At 57.8% G+C, this 25380-nt stretch overlaps 1 protein-coding gene across 4 annotated transcripts in view; it reads right to left on the reverse strand.

Annotated features, from left to right (window-relative positions):
- The window catches only part of KCP (kielin cysteine rich BMP regulator), a 44081-nt gene that overhangs the window by 6055 nt on the left and 12646 nt on the right, over positions 1-25380 (reverse strand). Inside the window, exons 4-33 of one of the 4 annotated variants that reach the window (XM_067746951.1) lie at positions 23801-23874; positions 16126-16292; positions 15045-15234; positions 14880-14956; positions 14193-14277; positions 11772-11839; positions 11461-11557; positions 11237-11319; positions 10938-11031; positions 10041-10129; positions 7796-7889; positions 7585-7664; positions 7415-7508; positions 6983-7068; positions 6827-6908; positions 6426-6578; positions 6230-6336; positions 6059-6152; positions 5194-5367; positions 4979-5061; positions 4735-4828; positions 4443-4631; positions 4008-4178; positions 3229-3405; positions 2393-2478; positions 2048-2138; positions 1860-1942; positions 1684-1777; positions 545-718; positions 237-319 (exon numbers count right to left, since the gene is read on the reverse strand). In XM_067746951.1, coding sequence (XP_067603052.1) covers positions 237-319; positions 545-718; positions 1684-1777; positions 1860-1942; positions 2048-2138; positions 2393-2478; positions 3229-3405; positions 4008-4178; positions 4443-4631; positions 4735-4828; positions 4979-5061; positions 5194-5367; positions 6059-6152; positions 6230-6336; positions 6426-6578; positions 6827-6908; positions 6983-7068; positions 7415-7508; positions 7585-7664; positions 7796-7889; positions 10041-10129; positions 10938-11031; positions 11237-11319; positions 11461-11557; positions 11772-11839; positions 14193-14277; positions 14880-14956; positions 15045-15234; positions 16126-16292; positions 23801-23874 — 3313 coding nt within the window. Of the gene's footprint in view, positions 1-236; positions 320-544; positions 719-1683; positions 1778-1859; positions 1943-2047; positions 2139-2392; positions 2479-3228; positions 3406-4007; positions 4179-4442; positions 4632-4734; positions 4829-4978; positions 5062-5193; positions 5482-6058; positions 6153-6229; positions 6337-6425; positions 6579-6826; positions 6909-6982; positions 7069-7414; positions 7509-7584; positions 7665-7795; positions 7890-10040; positions 10130-10937; positions 11032-11236; positions 11558-11771; positions 11840-14192; positions 14278-14879; positions 14957-15044; positions 15235-16125; positions 16293-23800; positions 23875-25380 lie in introns of all 4 variants that reach the window. The other 3 variants (XM_067746949.1, XM_067746948.1, XM_067746950.1) reach the window with 3 other exon arrangements.

The raw sequence follows: 25380 nt of genomic DNA on the forward strand, positions 1-25380 counted from the left end.
CCCAGTATGGCCCCCAACCAATTCCCAGGCATCTCCCCGCAACCTTCTACCCACACCACCCCACACTCCAGCCAGGAGGGCCCGCCCACTGCCTGCCCCCCGAGACTTGCTGGCCCTGCCTGCTCTTCACCCCAAGCCCCTGCCTCACTCCCTGGCCACAGGGACACACTCCTGACTCCCCACAATGCCTGCTCCCCGCAGGGTCCAGGCTGCCCCTCAGCCTTGAGCTCCCCTACCTCACAGGTGCACACTTCACAGGGGTCTGCGCCAGGCTGGAAGCTCTCCCCGGGCTCATACTTCTGACCCTCATGCTCACAGGCTTGGCAGGGGTCGGGTGGGGGGTTAAGAACAGAACAGAATCAGGGAGCTTTCAGGCTGGCAGCAATGCCAGGCCCCCCAGCCTCAGAGAATGGGGTGTGCATAAGAATGGGGGCCACTTCTCCCGGAACGACGCATCTCTGCCACCCAGCCCAGGGCAATGGCAGGGAGATGCTGACGGGGCACTGCCTCCCTGCCCACGCCCCCCACCCCAGGCTCCCAGTACCAGAGCATGGAGGGCAGCAGTCACGGGGCCCCAGGTGAGGCTGGGCACAGGAGGTGACACACTGGACGCGGGCACAGGTGATGACACCCTCATGACACATGCAGGAGGAACAGGGGCTGTCGGGGGGCTCCCAGCTACTGCCTTCAGGGTGCTCCTCCCCATGAACCAGGCAGCCTGTGTCCGAGGTGGGCAGGGATGAGCTCTGAGTCTGGGTTCTGCATGTCTGCCCCTGACCCAGCCCCCTCAGCCTGGGTGCTCAGTAGGGTATGTGGGTGCCAGGAGGGGTTTCTGCAGGGATATAGTGGAAAGGTGTCCTGGGACAGAACTCCTGCCTGTGATGGAGGGGAAAGACACTGGGTCGGGGTCAGAACACCTGGACTCTAATCCCATTCCTCGTCTGCTTGCTTGCTAGACCCAGTGCCAGGCAGTAGGCACTGTCTGTTATAGCCCAGCGCCAGCAACAGCACCTGGCCTGCAGCAAGTGTGTAATAGATGCCCGTGGGATGAATGAGAGGCTCCATCAGTGACCGTGCGCCCAAGGTAACTCAATCTCTACAAGTCTCAGTCTCCCCGTCTGTTAAATGGGGATTTCATCTCAGGGCAAGGAGACGCTGACAGTTCCTACACCATGCTGGGCAGTGTACGGGGCGAGGGCCCCTACTCTAGAACCAGATGGCCTAGATGCAAATCTTGACTCTGCCATCTACTGGCTAAGTGACCACAGGTAAGTTATGTTACCTCAGTTATCTCATCTATAAAATGGGAAAAGTTAATAATAATACCTACTTGTTGAGATCATTGTGTGCCTCACATGAGGTATGTGTAAAGCGCTTAGCACATGGTATATGCTCAATAAATGTTAATTATCATTATTATCATTATGAATGGGGCGTGGTTAGGAATGGGCAGCTTCGAGGAGATTCTAATAAGCACCTAGAAGGGGAGACGGTCTGGATAGGCCAGGGGCAGGGATAGGGAGGAAGAGCTGAAGGTGAATGTGGTGAGAGCTCAAGGGCTGAGGTATGGGAGGGACAGACGGGTGGACAGGGAGGTGGGAAGTCTGGAGGAGAGCTGAGGGGAGGGAGGTGGGGCCGATGGAGGGACGGAAACAAGGGAGCAGCCCCACTGGCCAGGCATACCTCTGCAGCGAGGGCAGCAGCTCCCCGGCTCTGTGACCTGGAGTGGGCAGGGCAGAGGTGGGCACTGCAGCCGCTCACAGCTGACCTGGCCAGCCTGCAGGAGATGTCTGGTCAGTGACTTGCTCTCCAGGCCAGCTGACCCCGCCCCTGCCCCCTCTGCCACCTCCCTACCACACCTGACAGCGACAGCGCTCACAGCTGCCTGCGGGCCCCTCAAACTCCTCCCCGTCCTGGTGCTCCCGGCCCTGAGAGAGGCAGCCTGTGGGTGACATGTGTCCTGGGCGGGGGCTGTGCTACCAGTCCAGCATCAGGTCTAGCAGAGCGGGAGTGGGCGGCGCGGGGGGGGCAGGGCATGTGTGCTCACGGTGGCAAACAGGGCAGAAGCAAGGCCCTGGGGAGGGATGGGGGCACAGAGCTGGAGCACACGGCTTCTTCTGGCAGCGCATGGAGCCTTCCTGGGGGAGAGAGGCCACGCTGCCACTTCCCATGTCATCACACCCTCAACCAGGCCACACGCGGCCTCATGGGGGTCTGCCCCTACTGACCTGCCCGGCCCAGACCCCCTCCCTCAGCCCAGGAGGCCTGAGCCCAATCTGTCCTGATGGATGTCACAGGCAGCGTGCACCCTGGGAGGAGGAGACGACCTCTTTCTGGCCAGAGAGGAGGATCAAGGGATGAAGGGCTCCAAGCCCCCAAAGGGCCGCCTCACCTGGCAGGTGCAGATGGAGCAGGTGGGGTCGAGCGGGTCAGGAAGGGTCTCTCCGGGGGCAGCGGTGACCCCATGATAGAGGCATCCTGGCAGAGGGGGGAATACAAGGCAGAGCCGCAATCAGTGGGTCCCTCTGCTGACACAGGCACACACACAGACACACACACACACAGACACACACAGACACACACACACACACACACACACACACACACACACACACACAGACACACACACACACACAGCCGGGCCTGGGGTCCTCTACCAAAGCTTAGCTAAGAGTCAGAAAGAGAGATGAGTGGCTGGGAAGGTGAGGGGCCGGAGGAAAGACTTCAGCCAGACCACGGTGGTGAGACTTGCATGCGTGAAGCGCGGCGGGGGGCACTGAGGGTGGGATCACAGAGCACAGGCCCTCGTGGGAGGAAGATGAGAGGGACGGGCACACTGGAAATGAAGGTGAGAGGTGGGCTGGGCTCGGGAGGGTGGCTTCTTTAGAAGGAAGTTGCCCAAATGTGGTTGGGTGACTCAAGGGCAGTGGAAGCCACTGAATGGCTTGGAGTCTGGTGACGTGATATTTTGGGAAGGCAGGGAGACAGCTGAAGAGCGGGAAGGTCTGGCGGCACAGGGGTGGTTGTGTGGTGCCCCTCACAGTTGGCGCAAGGTGACAGCAGGGACGGAGAGGAGGGCGCGAATATGGGGTGAGGAACCCCAGGAAAACCCAGTCTGTGGGCTTGCTGCGTGGCTGTCTCGGGGGAGGGGTGACAGTGACCAGACCAGGGGACTCGCAGCCGAAGGGAGGCCGGGAGTTGAGAGGGGCAATGGGAGGGCAGGTCTACCCTGGCAGGTCGGGCAGCAGTGCCCAGACGGGGTGAGCGGGTGGCTGCAGCCCAGAGGCTCACAGGGCCGGCGGCTACAGTTCACGAAGCCTCCGAGACAGGTACACAGATTGCAGGGCTCTCGGGGATCCGGAAACTCCTGGCTGCTCAGGTAGGACTCCCATAGGTACTCGCAGCCTTGGAGAGAGGACAGGGAGGGTGGGGGGAGGGGCAGAAATCAGGGAGAGGAGACCAGTCATCCAGCTCTGAGCCTGGCCTGAGGCCAAGGCCTCAAAGACCTGGTGGGGAGGGAAGGGCTCAGTCTTGGCCGGTGGGTAAAGGGGTCTGGGGGGTGGCAGTTGGATTGGCCAAAGGGCAAACTTTCTCCCCTTCAGCCTGCAAAGAAGCTCCCTGTCCAGGGCCTTCCCTGTGGTCCAGTGGTTAAGAATCGATCTTGCAATGCAGGGGACGCCAGTTGGATCCCTGGTCGGGGAACTAAGATCCCACATGCCGCGGGGCAACTAAGCCCTCGCGCCTGCAACTACTGAGCCCGTGCGCCACAATGTGCCGCAACGAAAGATCCCATGTGCTGCAACTAAGACCCAACACAGCCAATAAATAAATAAATATTACAAAAAAGAAAAAAGCTCCCTGTCTAATCCACAGGGAAAACCCACGCAGAATTCGGTCCAGGGCTTTTGTCTTAGGGTAATAAATATTTTTGACCCACTCTAGGGCAGTAAAGATGACTTTGACCCCGCCCTCCTGTCCCCCCACCCGTACAGTTCCCGTCCCCTCACCATCACAGGTAGGGCAGCAGTCACCCCTGGCAGGGAAGGGGCACTGTGCTGGGGCACAGGTCCTGGGCTCACAGCTGACGCTGCCCTCCCAGCAGAGGCAGATGTGGCACCGGGCAGTGGGCGAAGGGAAGCGCTCGCCGCTGGCGAACTCCTTCCCCTGGTACAGGCAGCCTGCGGGGCAGGCGAGGGGCTGGGGGGCCATGGAGGCGGCGCACCAGGCGCACTACCTCCCGGGCCCTGCGGGCTGGGTGGGCACCGTTCCCGCACTTTCTTAGTGAGAACCCCGCCCCCGGAGGAGCGGGCCAGGAGGAAGGGGGAGAAGGGGTGGCGCCCTGCCTGGAGGTAAAGAGGGACGCAGAGTAAGAGGGGGACCGAGCAGGTGAGGTTCCGGGGTGGAGCTGGAAGGAGTGCGGGCAGGTGCAGCCGGGGCGTTACCGTCACAGGAAGGGCAGCAGGGGCCCTGGCGCGGGTGGGCGCAGGGCGCCGGTGGGCAGGGCAGCCGCTGGCAGGACACGGAGCCGTCGAGGCAGAGGCAGCTGCGGCAGGGGTCGTCGGGCTGGGAGAAGTGCTCCTGGTGGCGGACGGGGACCCCGCCCCCGGGCCGAGGGCAACCAGAGGGAGTGGCTGCAGCCAGAGAGCAAGCGTCAGCGAGGCGGGGGTGGGGGGGTGGGGAGGGAGGCTGCTGAGGGGGTCCCTCTGGAGAAGCGGCGAGGGGTGCGGCTCCTACCCGGGCACTGCGGGCAGCACTCTCCTGGCAACAGGAGTGGCTCTGGACAGGGCAAGGGCGGGCAGCGGCGGGCCGGGCACTGCACGTGGCCGCTCTGCGGATGGACGAGGCCAGGCCAAGTCAGTGGTAGAAGGTGGAGGTGACCCCTCCCCTTCTCACCCGCACCTTGGCGGACTTCTCCTGGTCTCCTCAAGTGCCCCTCCCACCCACCCACTCTTCCTTCCCATCCGGGTGGCAGACTCACCAGACAGCGACACAGGCGGCAGGGGTCGGAGGGGTGGGGGAAGTCTGCTCCGTTGGGGTACTCTTTCCCAGCAAAGGCACAGCCTGGGGGAGGGGGGAGCTATGGGCCGGGGAGAGGCCCCCCTTCCCCCAGGGCATGCTGCCCTCCCAGCCCTAAAGGCCTATAGATGGGGCCAAGCCATCCCGAGGCACCACCCCCCATCCCGCCCACCTCACCATTGCAGTTGTTCTGGCAACAGGGACCAGGCAACGGGTGGGCACAGGAGGCCCTGGGGCAGGCCCGAGGTTGGCAGTGGGCATGGCCTTCCCGGCACTGGCATTCCTGACAGGGGTCTCGGGGGTGGGAGAAGCTCTCGCCATCCATAAACACTTGCTTCTCCAGGATGCAGTCTGGGCGGTGGGGCGGGTGGGCAGGAGTGGAGACAAAGACTGACAGTGCAAGGAGCAGGCTGACAGTCCCTCTACCCGTGAGTCCAGAGCCACTGCAGAGGTGCCACTTGGAAGCTGTCCCCATGGAGGGAGAGGAGGAGGAGGAGGGGCTGTGTATGCGGACAAGCATATCTCCCCAAGCACACACTTGTGTGCGCGCGCGCGTGTGTGTGTGTGTGTGTGTGTTTAGTTCCTTTACCTGCAGGCAGCTGTGTGTGCCTCTGAGGGTGAAGAGCCGAAGGGCTCATGCATGTGCATGCCTGTGTTTGTGATACGCGCCCTGCACACTCTCCGTGTGGGCGGGGATCAGGGCACACAGCATCCCAGCTCCCAGTCTCTTGCGTAGGAAACCTGAACGTTTGTTGCATGAACCAGGCTTATACAGGTAGATATACGAATAGATGTGCGTGGTGGGGGTATTGGAAGAGGAAGTGTAGGAAAGGAGGGAAGGGTGGTGTTGTAACATGAAGGGACAAACGAATGTCTACTCTTCTCTCCCACCCATACCCTGTGAGTTCCAGAGAGTCCCAAGCTATGTCAGACTGAAAAATTCAGAAGGCTATTGCTTTCTAAGGTATCCGTTGGGCCCACGGGGCCACGGAGTGGCAGGGTCAAGGGTTCACCAAGCCAGACAGGTACAGTAAGCACGTACCTGGGCACCTGGGGCAGCACTGGCCGGGTCCACTCTGGGGCCTGGCACAGGTTGTGGGAGGGCAGTTGACCAAGGAGCATGTCACGGTCCCATCCTGGGAGCAGGTGAGAAGGCAATGGGGGTGGGCCCCGGGAGGGGCTCAGCAGGGCAGCAGCAAGCCTGGGGAGGTACCTCGCAGTGGCAGGTGTGGCAAGGGCTGTCTGCATCTGTGAAGTTCTGCCCGTTGGCGTACACTTGGCCGTGGTAGGTGCAGCTCTCACAGCTGGGGCAGCAGGCACCTGGGTAGAGCAGGGTGATCACAGCCCAGCCGATGAGGGTGGGCCAGGCAAGGCAGGGGAAGAAAGCTAGATTGGGGCGGGGCACTCACCAGGGGGCTTGGTGGGGTGCTGGCAGGGGGCTGGGGAGCAGAGCAAAGCCCTGCACACGGCCACCCCAGCTTGACAGGAACAGGTTGTGCAGGGCTGACCATCAGGCTCCCACTGGACCCCCTCAGCAAACTCCTCTACACCAAGCACGCAGGCTACAGCAAGGGGCAGGGGAGGGGGGCTGTCACCATGGCAACCTGGACACATCCACCCATCCCTGCCCTTCCCAGACCATAGGACCCTTCCCAAGACCCTGGCTTAGCCCTCCCCACAGCAGCTTCTGAATACACTCTGGAATGCCTGGTGGACTTAGGAATGCCTTCCCCTTGCGGTGAAGGAACACTCCTCCATCTCTAGCTGCTGGGAGAAGCACCCTTTCGTGGTTGCCCCCCAACACACACACCTGGGCAGAGCTGGGGGCCAGAGTCAGACAGGGTGCAGGGGGCGCCCGGGCACTCCTGCTCCTCACAGGAGACCTCGCCGGCCTAGGAGGGAGGCTGGGTGAGCGGCCCTCAAGGGACAAGATAGATCCGGGGCGTGAGACAGTGGCACTGCCTACCTGGCAGGAGCAGCGGACACAGCGGCCACTCTCTTGGAGTCTGAAGGTCTCCTGGCTCTGATACTGGTGTCCCTGGTACTCACAGCCTGGCTAGGATGACAGAGGGACTGGGGCACAGGGCTGGGGGCTGATGGGGAAGCCTCAGAGCACCTGAGGCATCCACCCCCCACCCTGACAAGGACAGCCACCCCTGTCCTCCAGGAGGCCCTGCCAGCCTCCCCCAGCCCACACGTGACCAGGGTGCCATGAGGCGAGGTGAGAACTCATCCCTCACCCGTGGTGACAGAGCTTACTTTAGAAAGGACTTCCCCTGTACTTTAGCTCAAGGGGGCTTCCTGTTAGTCCACCGGAAGCAACCACCCCACGCCGAGACCCAGAGCCTCTCTTGGGGCAGTGCCCACCCCTCCCTGGTGACTCAAGCCCCCCACTCACTGTCACAGACTGGGCAGCACTTCCCAGGGATCCTGCCTGGGTGTCTGCAGGGCGTGGGTGGGCAGGGCAGAGGCTCACAGTGGACACTCCCATTCTGCCAAAAGGACCTGGTCAGCAGGTGAGAGGCAGGCCCAGAAGCCAGCCCCTCCCTGCCGGGCAGACACACTCACGGCACAACGGCAGTGGGAGCAGGGGTCCCCAGAGCCCACGGGCTCCCCGCTGCGGTACTCTCGCCCATTTAGGAAACAGCCTGTTGGGAAGAGGGTGGCTTAGACCCTCCTCAGGGCCCCACGCCATTCAGCGTCCTGGCTTTCATGGGAGGCTCGAGCTGGGCTGTCCATCAGCTTTCCGAGCTCCTCCAGGATCCACCTGCTGACTCACCATCGCACACAGGGCAGCAGGTGCCCGGGAGGGGCCGGGCAGGGTATGGGCACAGGCTGGCACATTCTCGCTGGTGACACCGGATGTGGCCCTCCTGGTAGGGGGCAGAGTAGGCAGAGGAATGGGCCGTCAGAGCTCATCCAAGTGGCAGAAACAGCATTCAAATCCCAGCTATCCACTTATTAGATATTGCTATGAGTAAATTGTGTCCCCCTTCAAACTCTTATGTTGCAGTCCTAACCCCCTCAGAATGTGACTTATTTGGAAATAGAGTCGTAGCAGATGTAATCTTAAGTTGGGATGAGGTCAGACTGGAGTGGGGTGGCCCCTGATCCATTGACCGGTGTCCTTATATACGGGGGAAATTTGGACACAGACACACACTCACACAGGGAGAGAAGCATGTGAAGATGAGGACTGAAGCCACGGCATGCCAAGGAGCTCCAGCCAACTGCCAGAGGTGGAGAGGGGCCTGGAACAGATTCTCCCTGACAGCCCTCAGAGGGAACCGACCCTGCAGACACCTCGGTCTTGGACTTCTGCCTCCAGAACCATGAGATAATCGATTTCTGTTGTTTTAAGCCGCTCCGTTGTGGTACTTTTTTACAGCAGCCCAAGAAACTAATATAGATGTATAACCTAGCATGCCACTTAAGCTCTCTGTGCCTCAGTTTACTCATCTAAAGAAACAAAAAAAAGACAACAATAGACCTGCCTTCATAGCCTTGTTATGGGGATAAGATAAGTGTGCGGTAGGGCACCCACCTCTGGAAGCTGACAGTTAACAGGCAGTAGCTGCTGCTACTCCCCATGGTCTTTCCCAGACAGACCCCATCGCTGGAGTTCACACCTGTACCTGGGCTCATTGCCTTAGCCCCATAAGTGTCTGGGCTGCCAGTGACTCTCCTCACAGGTGGGGGTGGGGCAGTGGGGTGTCATTGCGAACAGGGAGGGGAAGCACATAGTTGCCAAGGGGCTGGGTGCCCCCCAGCCTTCACAATGGAGTCCTTAGTCCTTGGCAAGCTGTCAGGAAGCTTTGTGACTCTGGCTTCAGCCCCCATGAACCACAGCCCTCCTTGGCGTGCACCCTGCCTGGACATTAGGCCTCCGTGTGCCCCCCTTCCTCCCCCAGCCTTTGCCCTGACTCTTCCCTTATGCCTGGTGTCTTAGCCCATTCAGGCCACTGTAAGAAAAAATTCCATAGTTCTGGGTGGCTCATAAACAACAAAAATTTAGTTCTCACAGTTTTGGAGGCTGGGGAGTCCAAAGTCAAGGTGCTAGGAGTTTCAGTGTCTGGTGAGAGTCTCCTTCCTGGTTCATAGATGCTGTCTAATTGCTTGTGTCTCCACATGGTGGAAGGGACGAAAGAGCTCTCTGGGGTCTTTTTTATACAGGCACTAATCCCATTCATGAGGGTTCCACCCTCATGACCTAATCACCTCCCAAAGGCCCCACCTCCTAATACCATCACTTTGGGGGTTAGAATTTCAACATATGAATTTGGGGCGGGACACAAACTTTCAGTCTATAGCACCATTTCTCCCTGCTCAAATCCTACTCACCCGTTAAGACCTAAGTAAACAGCCCCCCCATGAAGATATTCTAGATCTGTTCTGCCCAATAGAAATATAACACAAACCACATATGTCATTTTAAATTCTCTAGCTGTCAAATTTCAAAAAATAAAAAGAAACAGATGGACCTAAATTTTAATATTATGTTCCACTCAAACCAAAATATCCAAAAAGTTATTTCAACATGTAATCAACATGAAGTGTTAATGAGATATTTTACATTCCTTTCTTTCATACTAAGTCTTTGAAAGCCAATGTATATTCTACACTTAGAGCCCGTCTCAAACCAGACGGCCACGTTTCAAGGGCTCAGTGTCCACATGTAGTGGCTCCTGATCAGACAGCAGAGTTCTAGATGCCTCAGGTCAGTTGTGTTTCTCCCTCCCTGGAGCTCGTGCTGCCTGTCATATCCTGCCCAGCCTCACTCCTCCTGTAACCTGAAGCTCCTCGAGTTTGGTTCACAGACATCCTGCTCACCTACTGTGCTCAGAACTGGACATACTGAGGGCGCAACCCCTTCCCCACCCTCATGGTGTTCAGGGTTAGGTCTCCTCCATCTCTGTCCCCTCACAGTGCCTTTTGGGATGTGTTCAGTGGAATGAAGGAATGAATCTGGTGGGCCTGGGGTCAGGGAGGGGTGGGGGCAGCCCAGGAGCAGCACAGGGACTCACCAGGCACTGGCAGATCCGGCAGGGGTCCCCAGGTGTGGTCCACTCTTGGCCATGCTCCCAGTGAGAACCACCTTCTGTGCAGCCTTGGGCTGGGGGCGATGGGCAGAGAGGAGGCCTGGTGGGAGCTTCAGCCAGAACCCCCTCCTTCACGTGCCGTCTGAGGGCTCTCCTCTGAGCCTAAACCAGACCAGATCCTACCTCTGCCTGGACCCCTCGCCTCAGCCTCCCAGCACCCCAGGCAGGGTAAGGCCCAAGTTCCTTAGCCTGCCCTTCCAGGCCTTCCAGGGCCAGCATGGCCACACCCACATGTCTCTGGCCCCTCCCCACGTCCCAGTGTAAGCTTTGGCCATTCCTGCCTGCCTGCACCTTTCCGACTAACACACACCCACCTCACACTGAGTGTCAGTCCCAAGCTGCCCTCTCTTCCTGGAATGCCCGCCACCGTGTTCCGCCCTTCGCCTTGCTAACTGCTCTTTAACCTTGAGGTTGGCTCCAGACACGCCACCTCCAGGATGCTTTCCTTTCTGTGCCCATGCTGGATTAGGTCTCCTTCCTCATGGATTTAGTGTCACCCTCTAGTGGTCTGCCTCGAGGGCCCACCCCGTGTCTTCTGTGCGCAAAGCAGGTAATAGTCAATGTTTATTGACGTACCTATCATTACACACATCTTACAAATGGGGAACTGAAGCACGGAGTAACTCCCTCAGAGGTACATAACCACTGACAAGGGCAGAATCTGAGCCCAGGCCTTCCAGCTCCGGAGCAGGGTTGGCCAGGCCTGGGTCCCCCCACTGACGGCAGCCGCAGGTCAGAGGCCAGCAGAGTGGGCTTTGGGTTGAAGAAGTGGCAATAACAGCCCTCCCTGGAGCTCTGCCAGGGAAGGGGCAGGGCTCTCACCTTGGCAGGTCGGGCAGCAGCGCCCGGGCCTCAGGACTGGTTCAGGGCAGGGGGTGGACGGGCACTTCACGGGCACACAGCGAACCAGGCTCCTCTGTAATGCACCCATAGCTGTACTGCCCCTGGGTCTGGCTCCCAGAGACAGCAGGATGGGCCACAGAGTGGGGATGGAGGGAGAATCTCTCTGGCACCAGGCCTCGGAAAGTATGTGAGGGGCTGAAAGAGTGGCAGGTGTGACCCAGGGTAGGCGGGGGTGTCCCAGGAAGATCAGGGTCTGGGCAAAGGTGCGGGGGACTCACCAGGCAGGAGCATTGGAGACAAGGGTTGGAGCTGGACAGGAAGTTGGCCCCCTCCTCATAAAGCTGTCCCTCATACTCACAGCCTGGGGAGGGTTGCCAGCGTGACGGGCTGGTCAGCAGAGAGCAGGGTGGGTGGACATTACCCGAGGGAAGGCATGACCCCAAGCAGGTACGGAACCCTCTGGGGCTGAGGGGACGGCGGGGCAGGGTGGGGGGGAGGTCACCTGGCCGGCAGATGGGGCAGCACTCCCCAGGTGGGGTGTAGCTCTCCAGGCAGTTGAGCTCTGAGCATGAGGGCCCCTGGCACTGCACCGTCCCTGCCTGCAGGGTAGACACTGAGCCCTCCTTCCTCCTCTACTGCCCAAGCCGAGTTACTCTGCTGGCCTAGCAGGCCTAGCAGGCTCCAGGCCTCAATGCCGGGGTGGCGGCAGCAGTCCTGCCAGGACCCCAGATTGGGCTTGGCGCTGCCAGGCCTGGGTTAAGCCGGGCGGTGGGGATGTGGGTGGTAGATGGGACAGGGCTCTGATTCCCTTACCTGACAGGTACAGATGACACAGGGCTCCAGTTGCCACGTTTCCCCACTCCTGTGGCCTCCAGTACAGCCTGCAAAACCAGGGCCAGGCCCGCAAGTAAGAGACCCAGAGAACTGGGGCGAAAGCACGGCCAAGGGCGCCACATCAAAGGGGCACCATTCAGGTGATTCTCAGAGATTGTACACTTACTGCAACTTTCCAGCAGATGGCAGTATAGTGTCTGCCTCGAATAATCACCAGATTCCCATTATTTTACAACACATGGAAGCATTGAGGAAAGCGTGCCTTTTAAAAACTTTCACCAAAGACATTATATGTGCTAGCAGTGGCCCTGAGACACCACGTGTCCTACAAGCGATGTGTGTGTGTGTCCCTTTTCTGTGTCCCTTTTCTTTGTTGGGAGATCCAACAACTCCCAAGACTTTACTCCTCATCTCTGGCCAAGACTCTCAGGCTCCATTTCCAGAAGCCACCAGTCCCTAAGCCTCTGTCCCACCTTTCAAACTTGCAGCTGCCATTCTTCCCGGGGCAGGGTTGCCAAAGACAACATAGGATGCCCAGTTAAATGTGAATTTCAGATGAACAACACATACTATTGTAGTATAAGTATGTCCCAAATATTGCACGGGACATACTTGTATTTAAAAATATGTTATTTATACAAAATTCAAATTTAACAGGGCATCCTATTTTTTTTTTTTTGGCAGTGCCGCTTGCAGGATCTTAGTTCCCCAACCGGGGACTGAACCCGGGCCCTCAGCAGTGAAAGCATGGAGTCCTAACCACCGGACCACCAGGGAAGTCCCAGGTATCCTATATGTTTAGTTGCTAAACCCGGCAACCTTATCTTCCTGACTGTGAACCAGTAACAGCCGCTGTCTTCATGTCACTGGCACCACTAGTTTCCCAAGCTCAGAGTCCACTGTTCCATGGGATCCAACTACGTTCTTTGGAAACACCCCTCCTTCTGCAGCACACTGCCATCCCTGGCTCCACGCCTAGGCAACTACAGTAATAGCCCCCTAACTGGTCTCTCTGCATCTAGCCCATATACCACGTGAAAATTCCAAAAATGCCTCTTTGAACATGCCACACTGTTGCTTTTCAGCCTTCAGTGGTTCCCCATTGTCCACAGAAGTCCAAACTGTAAGGCTTACAGCAGTGTGTTCCCACTGGCTTTCCCAGTCTGATTTCCTGCAACACACCTTTCCCCACTCTGTGTGCCTAGAGGGCCTTCAAGTACACCCTTTCCTTCTAGAGAAACCCCACTTTCCCTTGAAGATCCAGCTCGGATGACCTGTTGTATGTAGGGCCCTCCCTCATCACCTAGTCTGGGTGGGCTTCCCCTGCCTTCCTGCCCTCTCCTCTGGCGACTGACCACTTAAGACCTTTCTCCACCTCCTCTTAATCTGTTCATTGGCTCTTAAATCTTGTATTATACTAGCTATATACGTTTATCTTCTCACTAGATTAGAAGCTGCCTGAGGAAAGGAAAAAGATCAGGTAGAGCAGGGGTCCCCAACCCCCAGGCCACGGACAGGTAATGGTTCGTGGCCTGTTAGGAACCGGGCCGCACAGCAGGAGGTGAGCAGCAGTGAGTGAGCAAAGCTTCATCTGTATTTACAGCCGCTCCCCATCGCTCGCATTCCCTCCTGAGCTCCGCCTCCTGTCAGATCAGCAGTGGCATTAGATTCTCATAGGAGCGCGAACCCTACTGTGAACTGCGCATGCGAGGGATCTAGGTTGTGTGCTGCTTATGAGAGTCTAATGCCTGATGATCTGAGGTGGAGCTGAGGCGGTGATGCTAGCGCTGGGGAGCGGCCGCAAATACAGGTTATCATTAGCAGAGAGGTTTGACTGCACAGAGACCATAACAAATCAATGACTTGCAGACTCATATCAAAGCCCTATCGGTGGGTGGCAAGTGACAGTTAAGCTGCATCTTATGGAATAGACTGGACATAAGCAACACACTTTTGGTGTCACTGTCTCCCATCGCCCCCAGAAGGGACCATCTAGTTGCAGGAAAACAAGCTCAGGGCCCCCACTGATTCTGCATTACGGTGAGTTGTATAACTATTTCATTATATATTACAATGTAATAGAAATAGAATGTACCATAAATGTAATGAGCTTGAATCATCCCGAAACCTTCCCCCACCACCACCCCGGTCCATGGAAAGACTGTCTTCCATGAAACTGGTCCCTGGTGTCAGAAAGGTTGGGGACCACTGACGTACAGCCTTTGGCTCAGTCCCAGGTCAGAAGCAGCATTTGCTGACTTGGGCTTCGCTTCTGAACACCCCTAGCCACTGCCGGAGCGAGTGGGCAGACGCCCTCTGGACACATGGCAGGTGGCAGGCCAGGCTCTGGGGCCCCAGAACGAGTGCAGGAGGTGGGTCTGGGGCCGGCAGAAGGCTGACCGGGCTCGCAGTGCGGGCAGCACGCTCCCGGCTCCGGGCAGGGTCCTCTTGGGCATGGCTTCTGGGTGCAGGTTACGGCTCCTTCCTGTGGAAAGCAGGCACCAGAACCCTGGAGGATAGGGCCTCCAGAACCGAGACCTCTTCCCAGGCTGGGACCCACCAGAGGCGCAAGAGGCTGAGTTGGCTCAGACTACGTGGGCCACCCTTGGCCCAAGGGCAGAAAAGAGACATCCTTCCCCCTCCCCCACCATCTCCTGCCACTCTCGACCCTCGGGAAACCATCTCTTCCAGGTACCAGCAAATTCCCCAGCGTGGAGAGATCCTAGGAAGGGAACCAAGGGCTTCCTCAGTGGAAGGGTGAGGAAAGAAATAGGTGGGTGTGAAGCCAAGTGAGGGAGCAGGTAGATGCCAGGGACAGATGGATGACCGGGGACACTGAGGGTCCGCAGGCGAGGGGGCAGGTATAGGAAGACAAGAACCCCACTGTGTGCGTGGGGATTGAGCTCCAGAAAGCAGAACTCTTCGGAATCAGCTGAAGGCGGCCAGTGGCAAGGCTTGGGGGGATGGGCAGGGAGACCCCACTTCTAAACATTCAGCACACGAGGCTGCAGCGACAGGTAGCTGAGGTGAGGCAGACAGGTGAGGGGAACAGGTATGGGATATCCAGGGTGGGTCACAGGAGCTCACCAGGCAGCGGCAGGTGGTACAGGCATCTGTGGCGAAGGTCTCCCCATTGCCATAGGCCTGACCATTGTGGCTACAGCCTGAGGAGGAGATGGTGCTGTCGCTCAGGCACTCAGGGCCATTTCCGGGCCCTGAGGCGGTGCCAGTGGGCAGGCGGATGGCACTCACCATGGCAATGGGGCAGCCCAGGCTGGGGGACACAGTGTGTAGCCCCGTCCTGGCAGACACAGGCTGTGCAGGCATCAGGCTCCCAGCGAGCCCCCTCGGGCCAGGCCCGACCCAGCCCCCAGCACTGGGGCGAAGCCGCGTGGCATTCACAGGACTCCAGCTGCCTCACCCTCCCCTGCAGGTCTTTGTTCTGGGGAGAGAGTTGGGGGTAAGAGGCACTGGCTCAGCTTCCCCCACCAACTCCCACAGATTTGTGGGGTATGAAAGCCAAGGCAGGATGAGAAGGAAACGTGACAGTTCCAGAGCAAGGTGGGTCCCCCTCCAGGCAGCATCCAGCTCAAACAGTCCCAGTTCTCATAGCCTGGGGTCTGGATAGGCTCCCAGGGGAACACGGGCCCCCAGTCCTCTCCTTTAGACAAAAGGGGACTCAGTCCCTGTGACCCAACAGTTAAAGACCTTTATCTATCCAAAATCTTTCCTGATGATCTCCATAATGTTTGCCAAATACATGAAAGAATATGAAAATCTGGCAAAACAAATCCCCGGAGGTTCTTCCCTGGTATGAAAGAACCGATGTTAAGAACTGCTCAGGGCTTCCCTGGTGGCACAGTGGTTAAGAATCCGCCTGCCAATGCAGGGGACACGGGTCCGAGCCCTGGCCCGGGAAGATCCCACATGCCGCAGAGCAACTAAGCCTGTGCGCCACAACTACTGAGCCTGCGCTCTACAGCCCGTGAGCCACAACTACTGAGCCCATGCGCCACAACTACTGAAGCCCCTGTGCCTAGAGCCTGTGCTTCGCAACAAGAGAAGCCACCGCAATGAGAAGCCCTCGCACCGCAACAAGAGTAACTCCCACTCGCTGCAACTAGAGAAAGCCCGCCCGCAGCAACGAAGACCCAACGCAACCAAAAATAAATAAATAAAATTTATTAAAAAAAGAACTGTTCAGATAAGAATCTTTCTATGTGCATTTAAAACAAAACTCTATTTCAGGGTCCCATGGGCCCCCCTTCTCTCCTTCCCTCCCACTACATGAGGCCTGCCCTACCCCACGCACACCCACTGCCTCCAGTGGTACCTGTTCTCTGAGCTCTGTGACCTCAGCCTCCAGCCTTCCCAGTCGCTCCTCCAGGGGGCGCCACCGCTCCTGGGGGGCCCCAGCAGGGGCTGAGGAGTGGGCCGGCGCCTGCAGCTGGTAGTCGTGGATGTCAGCAAGCCCCAGAGGCTCCCTGGGGACGGCTCCACCTGAAAGCACAAGGATCCAGGGAGGGCCTATCGGTGAGGGGCTAGCAAGGCTTCCTGGGTTTGTCTTCCCAATGATGTCTATCCTGTGCCCACCCTTGTCCACCTGTCACCCACCATCCAGGGAAGGAGAGGTGGTCTGTGAGGGGCTGAAGTGAAAGCATGGGAGGAGGAGGAGAGAGCCCTGGGTGCACGGAAGTGACCTAGACCAGCTTTCCCAAGTAGTAAGAGCCTCAGGCAGGTATAAGCCCCAGGGACCCCGCCTCACTGGGAGCCTGGGGGGAGGATCGAGATCAGGGCCTCTCTGTAGGCTGCCCTGACTCTGCAGGGGTTCCCAGCCACGGGGGCTGTGCCAGGGTCATCCAGCCTCACTCGGGCCACGGACTTGGCCAGGGGCAGCCTGGGGAGCTGATGTGTCATGCTGGGAGGGCCCACAAGCCAGCACAGGCTGAAGTGCAGGAGAGGGAAACAGAGGAGTGAAAGGTGGGGCTGCTTTCAGGTACCCAGGGTCTGTGGGCAAACCCCACTGCTTGTCTTCACCTTCAGAAAGGGCAGCACTTCCGTGCACAGGGAGGGGCAACTCTTCCCTCTGCTGCTACTCCCAAGCCTTGCCACTGTTTTCCGGGCCTGTGGCAGAGGGGCCTGGGAACTCCACCCAGGGCAGAGTGGGCTCCAGAAAGCGGGACTTGGCTGCATTTCTTTTTTTCTTTTTTTTTTTTCCCTTTTTCTTATGCGTTACGCGGGCCTCTCACCGCTGCGGCCTCTCCCGTTGCGGAGCACAGGCTCCGGACGCGCAGGCTCAGCGGCCATGGCTCACGGGCCCAGCCGCTCCGCGGAACGTGGGATCCTCCCAGACCAGGGCAGGAACCCGTGTCCCCTGCATCGGCAGGCGGACTTTCAACCACTGTGCCACCAGGGAAGCCCTTGGCTGCATTTCTTGAAGGGTTCGGGGAGGGTGCCGGTAGGGCCCCCAACTAGATTTCAAGGCACCATGAGAATGAAGACAGGTTGTCCAGGTTCTAGAGGACACTGGGTCCTAGGAGGGGGCACCTCTGAGTTCAGGCCTGGGGTTGGGGACGGCCACTTTCACCTGACTCTGATCCCCCTCCTGCCGTGGGGAAAACAAAGGCGGTGGGGTCATTGTCTGACTCCAGGTGTCCTTCCCACAAACATCATCCCTCCTCCCAGCAGAGGTGGGCGGGGCAGCAGAGGGTCTGGAGCAGGAAGTGAGTGAGCACGAGGAAGAGGTGGAGGGAGAGGGAAGGGTCTTTCCACCGAGGCAGCTCATTAGTCAGGCTGGGCCTGGGGGTGGCTAAAAGGGCTTCTCGTGCACACTAGCCCCGTGAAGCAGGGGAACAATACTGCTCACTCCCCCGCCCAAAGGGGGTTGAAGATTCTCGTCCAAGACCTAAATTGTCTTCTTTTGTCCAAACCTGCTTTGTCCTGAGTTCCTCGGCTTGGTTAATGCCATCCCCACCTACCCAGAAATCTGGGGCTCAGCTTCTCTCTTTTGTACCCCTCCCAAAGTCCATCAGTCTCTGGTCTCAGCCGGTCATCCCCCAACACCCCCGCAGCTCCTCTCCTCTCCCCTCTGTGGCCACTCAGGTGGCTGAAGGCTCCCTGCCTCCACGTGCTCCTCTTTTCCTTTCACAGCCTTTCTAAATCACACATCTGCAGGTTCCCAGCAGCAAGTCCAAATGTGAGCTTTCCCAAGTGCCATTCATCTTTTCAGCCCACCCTGCAACGCCCCCCCCCCGCCCCCCGCCCACACCCCTACCTTGGGCAGGGTGTCGTCACTTGGAATGGCTCTCTGTTTTGGTACGGCCCCTGTACCTCGCTTCCTTCCCAGCCCCATGAAGGGCGGCCAAGGATGGGGTCCCAGTATCTTAAACCCTCCACCCCAGCACGACACCCCCCCCCACCATGATTCCTCCTTTCAGGCCACTCCCTCCAGGCCTGCTTAAGCAGGCACAAGAAAGGGGTCGGGGAGAAGCTGAGGGTCCTCTGGGACCCTCAGGGAAGATCGGGCCGGTCCTTTGCCTGGAGAGACCTGCAGAAAGAGCTCCTGTTGCACAAAGCCTGATTGCTCCCCGTGGACCTGCTCCCCTCCCTTCCCCCCTGCACAGTCCCAGCCCTGACCTCTCTGCTCCTGCCTGTCCTTCTGGATGAAAGCCAGACACAGAGACTCAAAGTCAGCTCCCATGGCGGGCCTTCTTTTTTTTCCCCTTTCTCAAGACAAATAATTAACTTCAGACTCCCAGATTCCAGGGCGGACTCTCCCCCACCGCTGCCTGCAGGAATTCCTCCCGAGGCCAGAGCAGGAAGCCCCGTCCTGCTCCGGGACCCCATGCCACAGTCTCCGTGCTGCCCCGACCATGCTGGCTCCTCCACCGACGGGGAGGACTCAGGCTGGCCTGGGAGGCGCACGCACCCCGAGGCAGGGCCCAGGGAGGCGGCCCCCGGCCCCAGCCGTTCCCTCAGACTGGGCTGAGCAAGAGGTGAGGTCCTGTCTGGCTGCCCCCAAGCCCTCGGCGCCCCGACCTACCTCTGCCGGTCCCCGGGGCCAGTGCCAGGCCCGTGAGCTGCAGGACGAGGGGCAGCAGAGCGGCCTCGGCCCTGGCCATGCTTGCCCCGCCTTGCTGACTACGGGTCGTGGCTCAGCAGGCGCTGGGAGAGGCGGGGTGTGGAAACACCAGGCCGCCTCCCACCCAGCCTTTGTTCAGGGAGGGCTTCTGGTGCCTGTCACCCCGCCCCATGGCGCCTGCCTTCCTGATGGGCACCTCGACCCGACCCCGGGGCCCAGCCCCATCCTGACCCCAGACCTGGCTCAGAGGTGCAGGGGAGCCCCCCGGAGAGCAGGAAGCGGGGAGGGGTTGGGGGCGACTTCTCCTGCATGTGATCCAAGAGCAGGCTCTAAAAAGCCCACAAACTCATCACCCTTGGGCTCTGGGACAGCTGGTCTCCTAGCCCCTCGGGTTACTTCACCACCCTGGGGTTCCCTTCCTCACCTGTTTACAGGAGAAGCAAACTGAGCTGGGTTCAAATCCCTGCTCGGCCAATTCCACTAGGCCTCTAACTTCTAGTTGCCTCAGTTTCCCTGTTTGTAAACTGGGGATCATAACAGCTACTTTATAAACTTACAGTGAGGATTAAGAGAGACTAGATAGGGCTTCCCTGGTGGCGCAGTGGTTGAGAGTCTGCCTGCTGATGCAGGGGACGCGGGTTCGAGCCCTGGTCTGGGAAGATCCCACATGCCGCGGAGCAACTGTGCCCGTGAGCCACAACTACTGAGCCTGCGCTCCGCAACAAGAGAGGCCGCGATAGTTAGAGGCCCGCGCACCGCGATGAAGAGTGGCCCCCGCTTGCCACAACTAGAGACAGCCCTCGCACAGAAACGAAGACCCAACACAGCCAGAAAAAAAAAAAAAAAAAGAGAGACTAGATAGATAAAGAATTTAGGGTAGGGTAGTGGTCGGCACAGACTAAGTGCTCAGTAAATAAATAAAAACAAGAGGTGCGGGGCTTCCCTGGTGGCGCAGTGGTTGAGAGTCCGCCTGCCGACGCAGGGGACGCGGGTTCGTGCCCCGGTCTGGGAAGATCCCACATGCCGCGGAGTGGCTGGGCCCGTGAGCCATGGCCGCTGAGCCTGCGCGTCCGGAGCCTGTGCTCCGCAACGGGAGGGGCCACAACAGCGAGAGGTCCGCGTACCGCAAAAAATAAATAAATAAATGGGTTTAAAAGAAAAACACACACAAAATAAAACAAACAAACAAAAAGAGGTGCTGCTCCAGGTCTCCGAAGTCAAGGGCGCTCCCGGTCTCCTCTCTCCACCTCTACATTTCTTTCCTGGACTCTACTCACCATCCCTATCTACCCCGGCAGCCCCAGGCTTGGCCCCAAATGCCAAGGCCTTTCTTCTCCAGCCCATTTTCCAGCTCTTGGGCTCAGGCTTGGCCTGTGTGTGTGTGTAGGGGGGTGAGTCCGGGCCGGGGGCAGGGCTGGGCCTTGGGCTCAGCAGGCGGAGGGGGCCAAAGGGAGGAAGTGAGAGAAGCTGGTCACGTGGGCCACCAGGCTGGGAAACTCCTCAGTGCAGCTGGAAGCAGGGGAGGTGGGGATGGGCCCCAAGCTCACAGGCAAAGGGACATGGAGGGTGGAGCCGTGAAGCCCGCCGGAGCAGTCTCCCTCCCCACAAAGGCCAGCAAATCAGAGCCACCCTGCTCCCTGCTCCCACCCCCCAGCCCACGTCAGGGCTAAAGGCCCCTGGAGCCCACTCTCCAAGCACCTTAAGGGAAAGCAGTGTCTCTCCTCAGAAGTGTGGGCCCCTAATAGGCCCTGAGCAGTTGGCGGCAGGGGACGGGGAGAATGTGAGCCAGTGCTGAGACCTGGCCTCAGTTGGCCTGGAGCTAGGCTCACAGGAGCAGAGGAAAGCCAGGGCCAGCCGGCTGCTGGAAAAGGAGCTAGGAAGTGGCAGCTCTGTTCCCACCAGGGTTAAGGAAGATGGTGCCTGTTAGAAGGCAGGTCTCCTGGGAGGCTGGGTGGAGGAGAGGCTGAGAGCAGACTCTGGTGAGGGCTACCAGGTCAAATCCTGAGTCTCCTGCTTTCTGCTCTGTGGCCTCAGGCAAGTCATTCAACTTACAGTGGCTAATTTCTCTTCTCTGTGACCTGTGGCTCTAACAGCACCCGCTTTAACGCTGGAAAGTGCACTCAGCACGGGGCTGGGCACGTAGGCGTTAGCTCTTATTACTTCTCTTACGGGATCTCTAACTGTCCCCCCAGCCATGCGGGCGAGGGTGCCTTTATTCCCATTTTACAGATGAGGAATCTGAGGAGTCAGGTGAGCTGTTCAGAGTCATGCTCGGAGTAAACCACAGAGCCTGGATTCAATGCCAGGTCCTTGGGGTCCCAGGGCCCACACGCTTTATCATCACCAGGAGCCCAAGCCCCCTGACACCCCTGGTCACCCTGGCTCCCAGCTGCTTACTGCTCTGCCCAACCCCTCACCCTTGCCCTCCCACAGTGCCTCTGTCGGAGCACCTGAGTATCGCTGGAGAACATCCCAGCCCTTGGGTGACCGGATTTGCTTCAAATTCATGGCCACAAGCCTCAACACACACACAAGACTGCCAGAAATTCTATTACCATTCCCTGGTAAATCCAATCTCCCTCTCCTGAGAGGAGCATTTCACACCCTCTCCTTCCTTCCTAAACGTTTCAGTGGCCCTGCCCTTACCCCCTGTATGATTTTGGCAGGTTACTAAACTTTGCTAAGCCTCAGGTTCCTCCCCTGTGAAGTGGGGATAATAATAGTACCTCCGTCCTGATTGTTATGAGGATTGTCGAGACAAAGGCTTACATGCAAGTTTTGGAATATGATCCCAGGGAGCAGAAATGAGGGGCGGGAGAGCAAAACAGGGAAGGATGAAAAGCCAATACAAGACTGCCTTATGGAGTAGCTGGTCACGGCTGTGGGCATGTGTGTGTCCAATGCCACAGGACCATCTGTACGAAAGCAGCTCAGCTAGAACGTGGAAGCACTTATCCATTGACATCAGTGCCCCGCTGGTCTAGGGTAGCACCGGAGGGCATTAGCTGCTCCCAGTTAGGTGTTAATGAGTGCTCAAGTGGGCTACCGAGGGTGCAACAGGGAAATTCCAAAGCCAAACAGGAGAGATTTATAGCCAGGGCCTGAGGCAAGACGCCACTGGGATGCACCTGTGCAGAGCTGCTTGCAGACTGTGGAGAACTGGAATAAGGTGCAGCTGAGAGAATTTGCATAAGTGGTGTCTGACGAATGAGACAATGAGTATAAAAATCTTTTTACAGTGCCTGGCACCTTTTAAACACCCAAAATATATTATTATTTTTATTGACATCATCATCATCTCCTGCTGAGGCCCAACCTGAAAAGGCAATACTAACATTCTTTATCTGCAACAGAAGGTACAGAAGCGTCTGGAAAACTCGCTCTGTGAAATAAAATCCCAGAGCCCAGAGGAAAGGGTGTTATTTGGAGAGCAGCTGAGTTTCCACCGTGACTGATCCGTGTGAGCCTCTTTGCTGCCAGGTATTGAGCCAGATACAGGAATATAGGGATGAATGAATCAGGAATAGCGACGGCCAGAATGCCCGGGCCAGACCAAGGGAAGGGGAATGGGGATCCTGGCAGAGGGAGGGGCATGAGCACACGACCGCAGGTGCACTCAAACGTCAGGCTTGGAATAAAGGGCTCACTTTTCTCTGCTGGGCTAGTGGAACCAGATGCCACCATCCTCACCAAAATCCAGTACTTTCTTTAGAACAGGAACATTCTGGCTAGAGAAAGAAGGAATATCTCAGGCCCAGGCTTGAGTCCTTATTTGACAGGATGTCCCCATGAATGGAGTGGTGTTTGGGACCCAGCCGGGTGTGTGGGCACAGTAGCGTGCGTGGCTCCGTAGGGCAGCACAAGGGCTCCAGGGTTTAGAGTCAGTGAGTCCTGAGTTCAAATCCTGCTCCACCACTGACTGTCTGTGCTGGTTGATCTCCCTTTCTACCTCTTCCATTCATTCTCCCTCTCCACCCCCTACAGACGGCATCGCTCTGGCTTTCGTGCCCTCTGGCTTCCTGTTGGGTCAGCCAATGAGAGGTGCAGGCGGGGCCTGAAGGGCAGGGGAGGAGAGCGGTTGGGGTATTTCTTCTTGGCCTCCTTCTGCTCAGCACAGCTCCCATGGTACCACTAGTCCTTCCCCTTATCCGCTCAGCCCAGGGAGTGGCAATGGCTCCCTACTATTGTTAGTTCCCTGGTGATTCTCTCTTTTTTTTTTTTAAACTGGCTGCAGCTGTGGGTTGGCTGCTGCTCTTTGGGTTTTTTTTTGGCTGCGTTGGGTCTTTGTTGCTGCGCACAGGCTTTTCTCTAGCTGCGGTGAGCGGGGGCTACTCTTTGTTGCAGTGTGCGGGCTTCTCATTGTGGTGGCTTCTCTTGTGGAGCATGGGCTCTAGGCGCGTGGCCTTCAGTAGTTGTGGCACGCGGGCTTCAGTAGTTGTGGCACGCGGGCTTCAGTAGTTGTGGTACGCGGGCTCAGTAGGTGTGGCTCGCGGGCTCTAGAGCACAGGCTCAGTAGTTGTGGCACATGGGCTTAGTTGCTCCGCGGCATGTGGGATCTTCCCGGACCAGGGCTCGAACCCGTGTCCCCTGCACTGGGGGACCACCACCAGGGAAGCTCCCTGGTGATTCTCTAATACCGTGTCTACAAATCGGTAAATGGTCCCTCCTTTAAGTTCTCTTTAGCTAAACCCTTTTGAGGGGAATTCTCTTTTCTCCTGGGCCCTTAGCTGATATGCTAACCTTACCACATATTCTACTAAGTTACTCTACCTCCCTAAGCCAAAATCTTTCATCTGGAAAAGGAAGTAATAACCGCTACGGTAGGCTGGGAGAGTCTATTAAGGCAACAAGCATGTGATGTGTGCTTGACGCATGTGCAGCACCTGGTACACAGATGATCCCAACATAGTTACTTTCTGTTCCTTACCTCCTTCAGGTTGTACTGTCAATAGCAGCAGCTTGGTTTTCCCTCTGCCTTTGGTGGCTGGAAGCAAAAGTTTGCTGTAAAGAGGGAGGGAGAGAAGGGGTTAGTAAATGATTAAATTTTGTACTTAAATTTTGACCTTTCAAGTCACACCAGTTGTAACAAATGAAATAAGCTACCACAAAGGAATAAAGGCAAAGCCCATCATTACACCTGCTCCAGCCCTTCCTTGCCCATCACTCGCATCCGGTGTAACCAATGGTAACAAGGTCTGTCCTTCCACACCCTTCACGTGGCCCACACAACCGCGTGCAAGCGTGTGTGCACCACGTGATGTCGTTTGGACGTGGTATTTGGGAACAGGCTGTGCAGCATCCCAACCCCCATACCCATCTGCCCCTGCAAGTCACCAACTTGCCCCCAAGTCACCTCCCTCAGTGGCTCCTGTCTCCAGCTCCCTACTCCCCTAGGACCCTCTCTCCCTGCTCACAACATCATGTCCACCCCAGGAGAAGGTTACCCCGGCTGACCTGACCAGCTGAGCAACTGCAGCAGGGGGACAGGGGGCGGGGATGTGCTGTTTATCACAGATCAGATATTCTTTTTTTTTTTTGTGGTACGCGGGCCTCTCACTGTTGTGTCCCCTCCCGTTGTGGAGCAACAGGCTCCGGACGCGCAGGCTCAGCGGCCATGGCTCACGGGCCCAGCTGCTCCGCAGCATGTGGGATCCGCCTGGACCGGGGCATGAACCTGCGTCCCCTGCATTGGCAGGCGGACTCTCAACCACTGTGCCACCAGGGAAGCCCCGATCTGAGATTCTAATTCCACAGCTGTACCCCACAGCTGGCCACCTCTCCCCACAATTCAGAATAACTAGGCCGCCAGCCCCCTTCCAGGAAGGACTTCCTTTGCCCCTTAAAAGGCCTTCAGGGGTCCACCTCACTGTGTTCCAGGGACTGTGCCAAGCTGCAGCATGCCTACTCAAGTACCAGTGTCAGCTCACACACTAGACCAACACCACTCACAGGTTAATATCACAGTCGGAACGCAGTACTTCCTTGTCAGATGGAACCTGCTGGGATCTTAGGAGGGTTTGTGCATTTTTCTGTTTTCGTTTTTGGCAAAGAAAGACCAGGGCAATCAGAGTGCATATCTGAACCTCGCAGCAGAGCCAGGACCTGGAGGGGGGTATTGGCAGAACGTTTCCAGGCGCCACACAGGGACCTCCAAGCCACGAGGCTCTCCAGCCTGGAGGGAAGCTTGCCAATCAACCTTGGGCCCACTGGAGAACCTGGGGTTTCCCCAGTCTCTTTTCTGACTATCTTTTTTCTCAAAGACCGCTCCCTGGGGATCCCATTAGGGCTTGGAGAAGCTAAGAGGGTGGGGCCAAGAGGGGAGGAGATATGTGTGGCTTCCTGCCTGCAATTTCCTCTTCTTCCCACCCATTTCGCTTCTTCCCATCCCTCACGGTCCTGCTCTCAAGATCCCACAAAGCCTCTTCCAGTGGTTCTGAGCAGCACAGTCCAACAGAACTGTCTGCGATGATGGAAATGTCTATATCTGCACTGTCCAATACGATGGCC

The sequence above is a fragment of the Pseudorca crassidens genome, chromosome 8, assembly GCF_039906515.1.
Source record: "Pseudorca crassidens isolate mPseCra1 chromosome 8, mPseCra1.hap1, whole genome shotgun sequence".
NCBI classification, from domain to species: Eukaryota; Metazoa; Chordata; class Mammalia; order Artiodactyla; family Delphinidae; genus Pseudorca; species Pseudorca crassidens.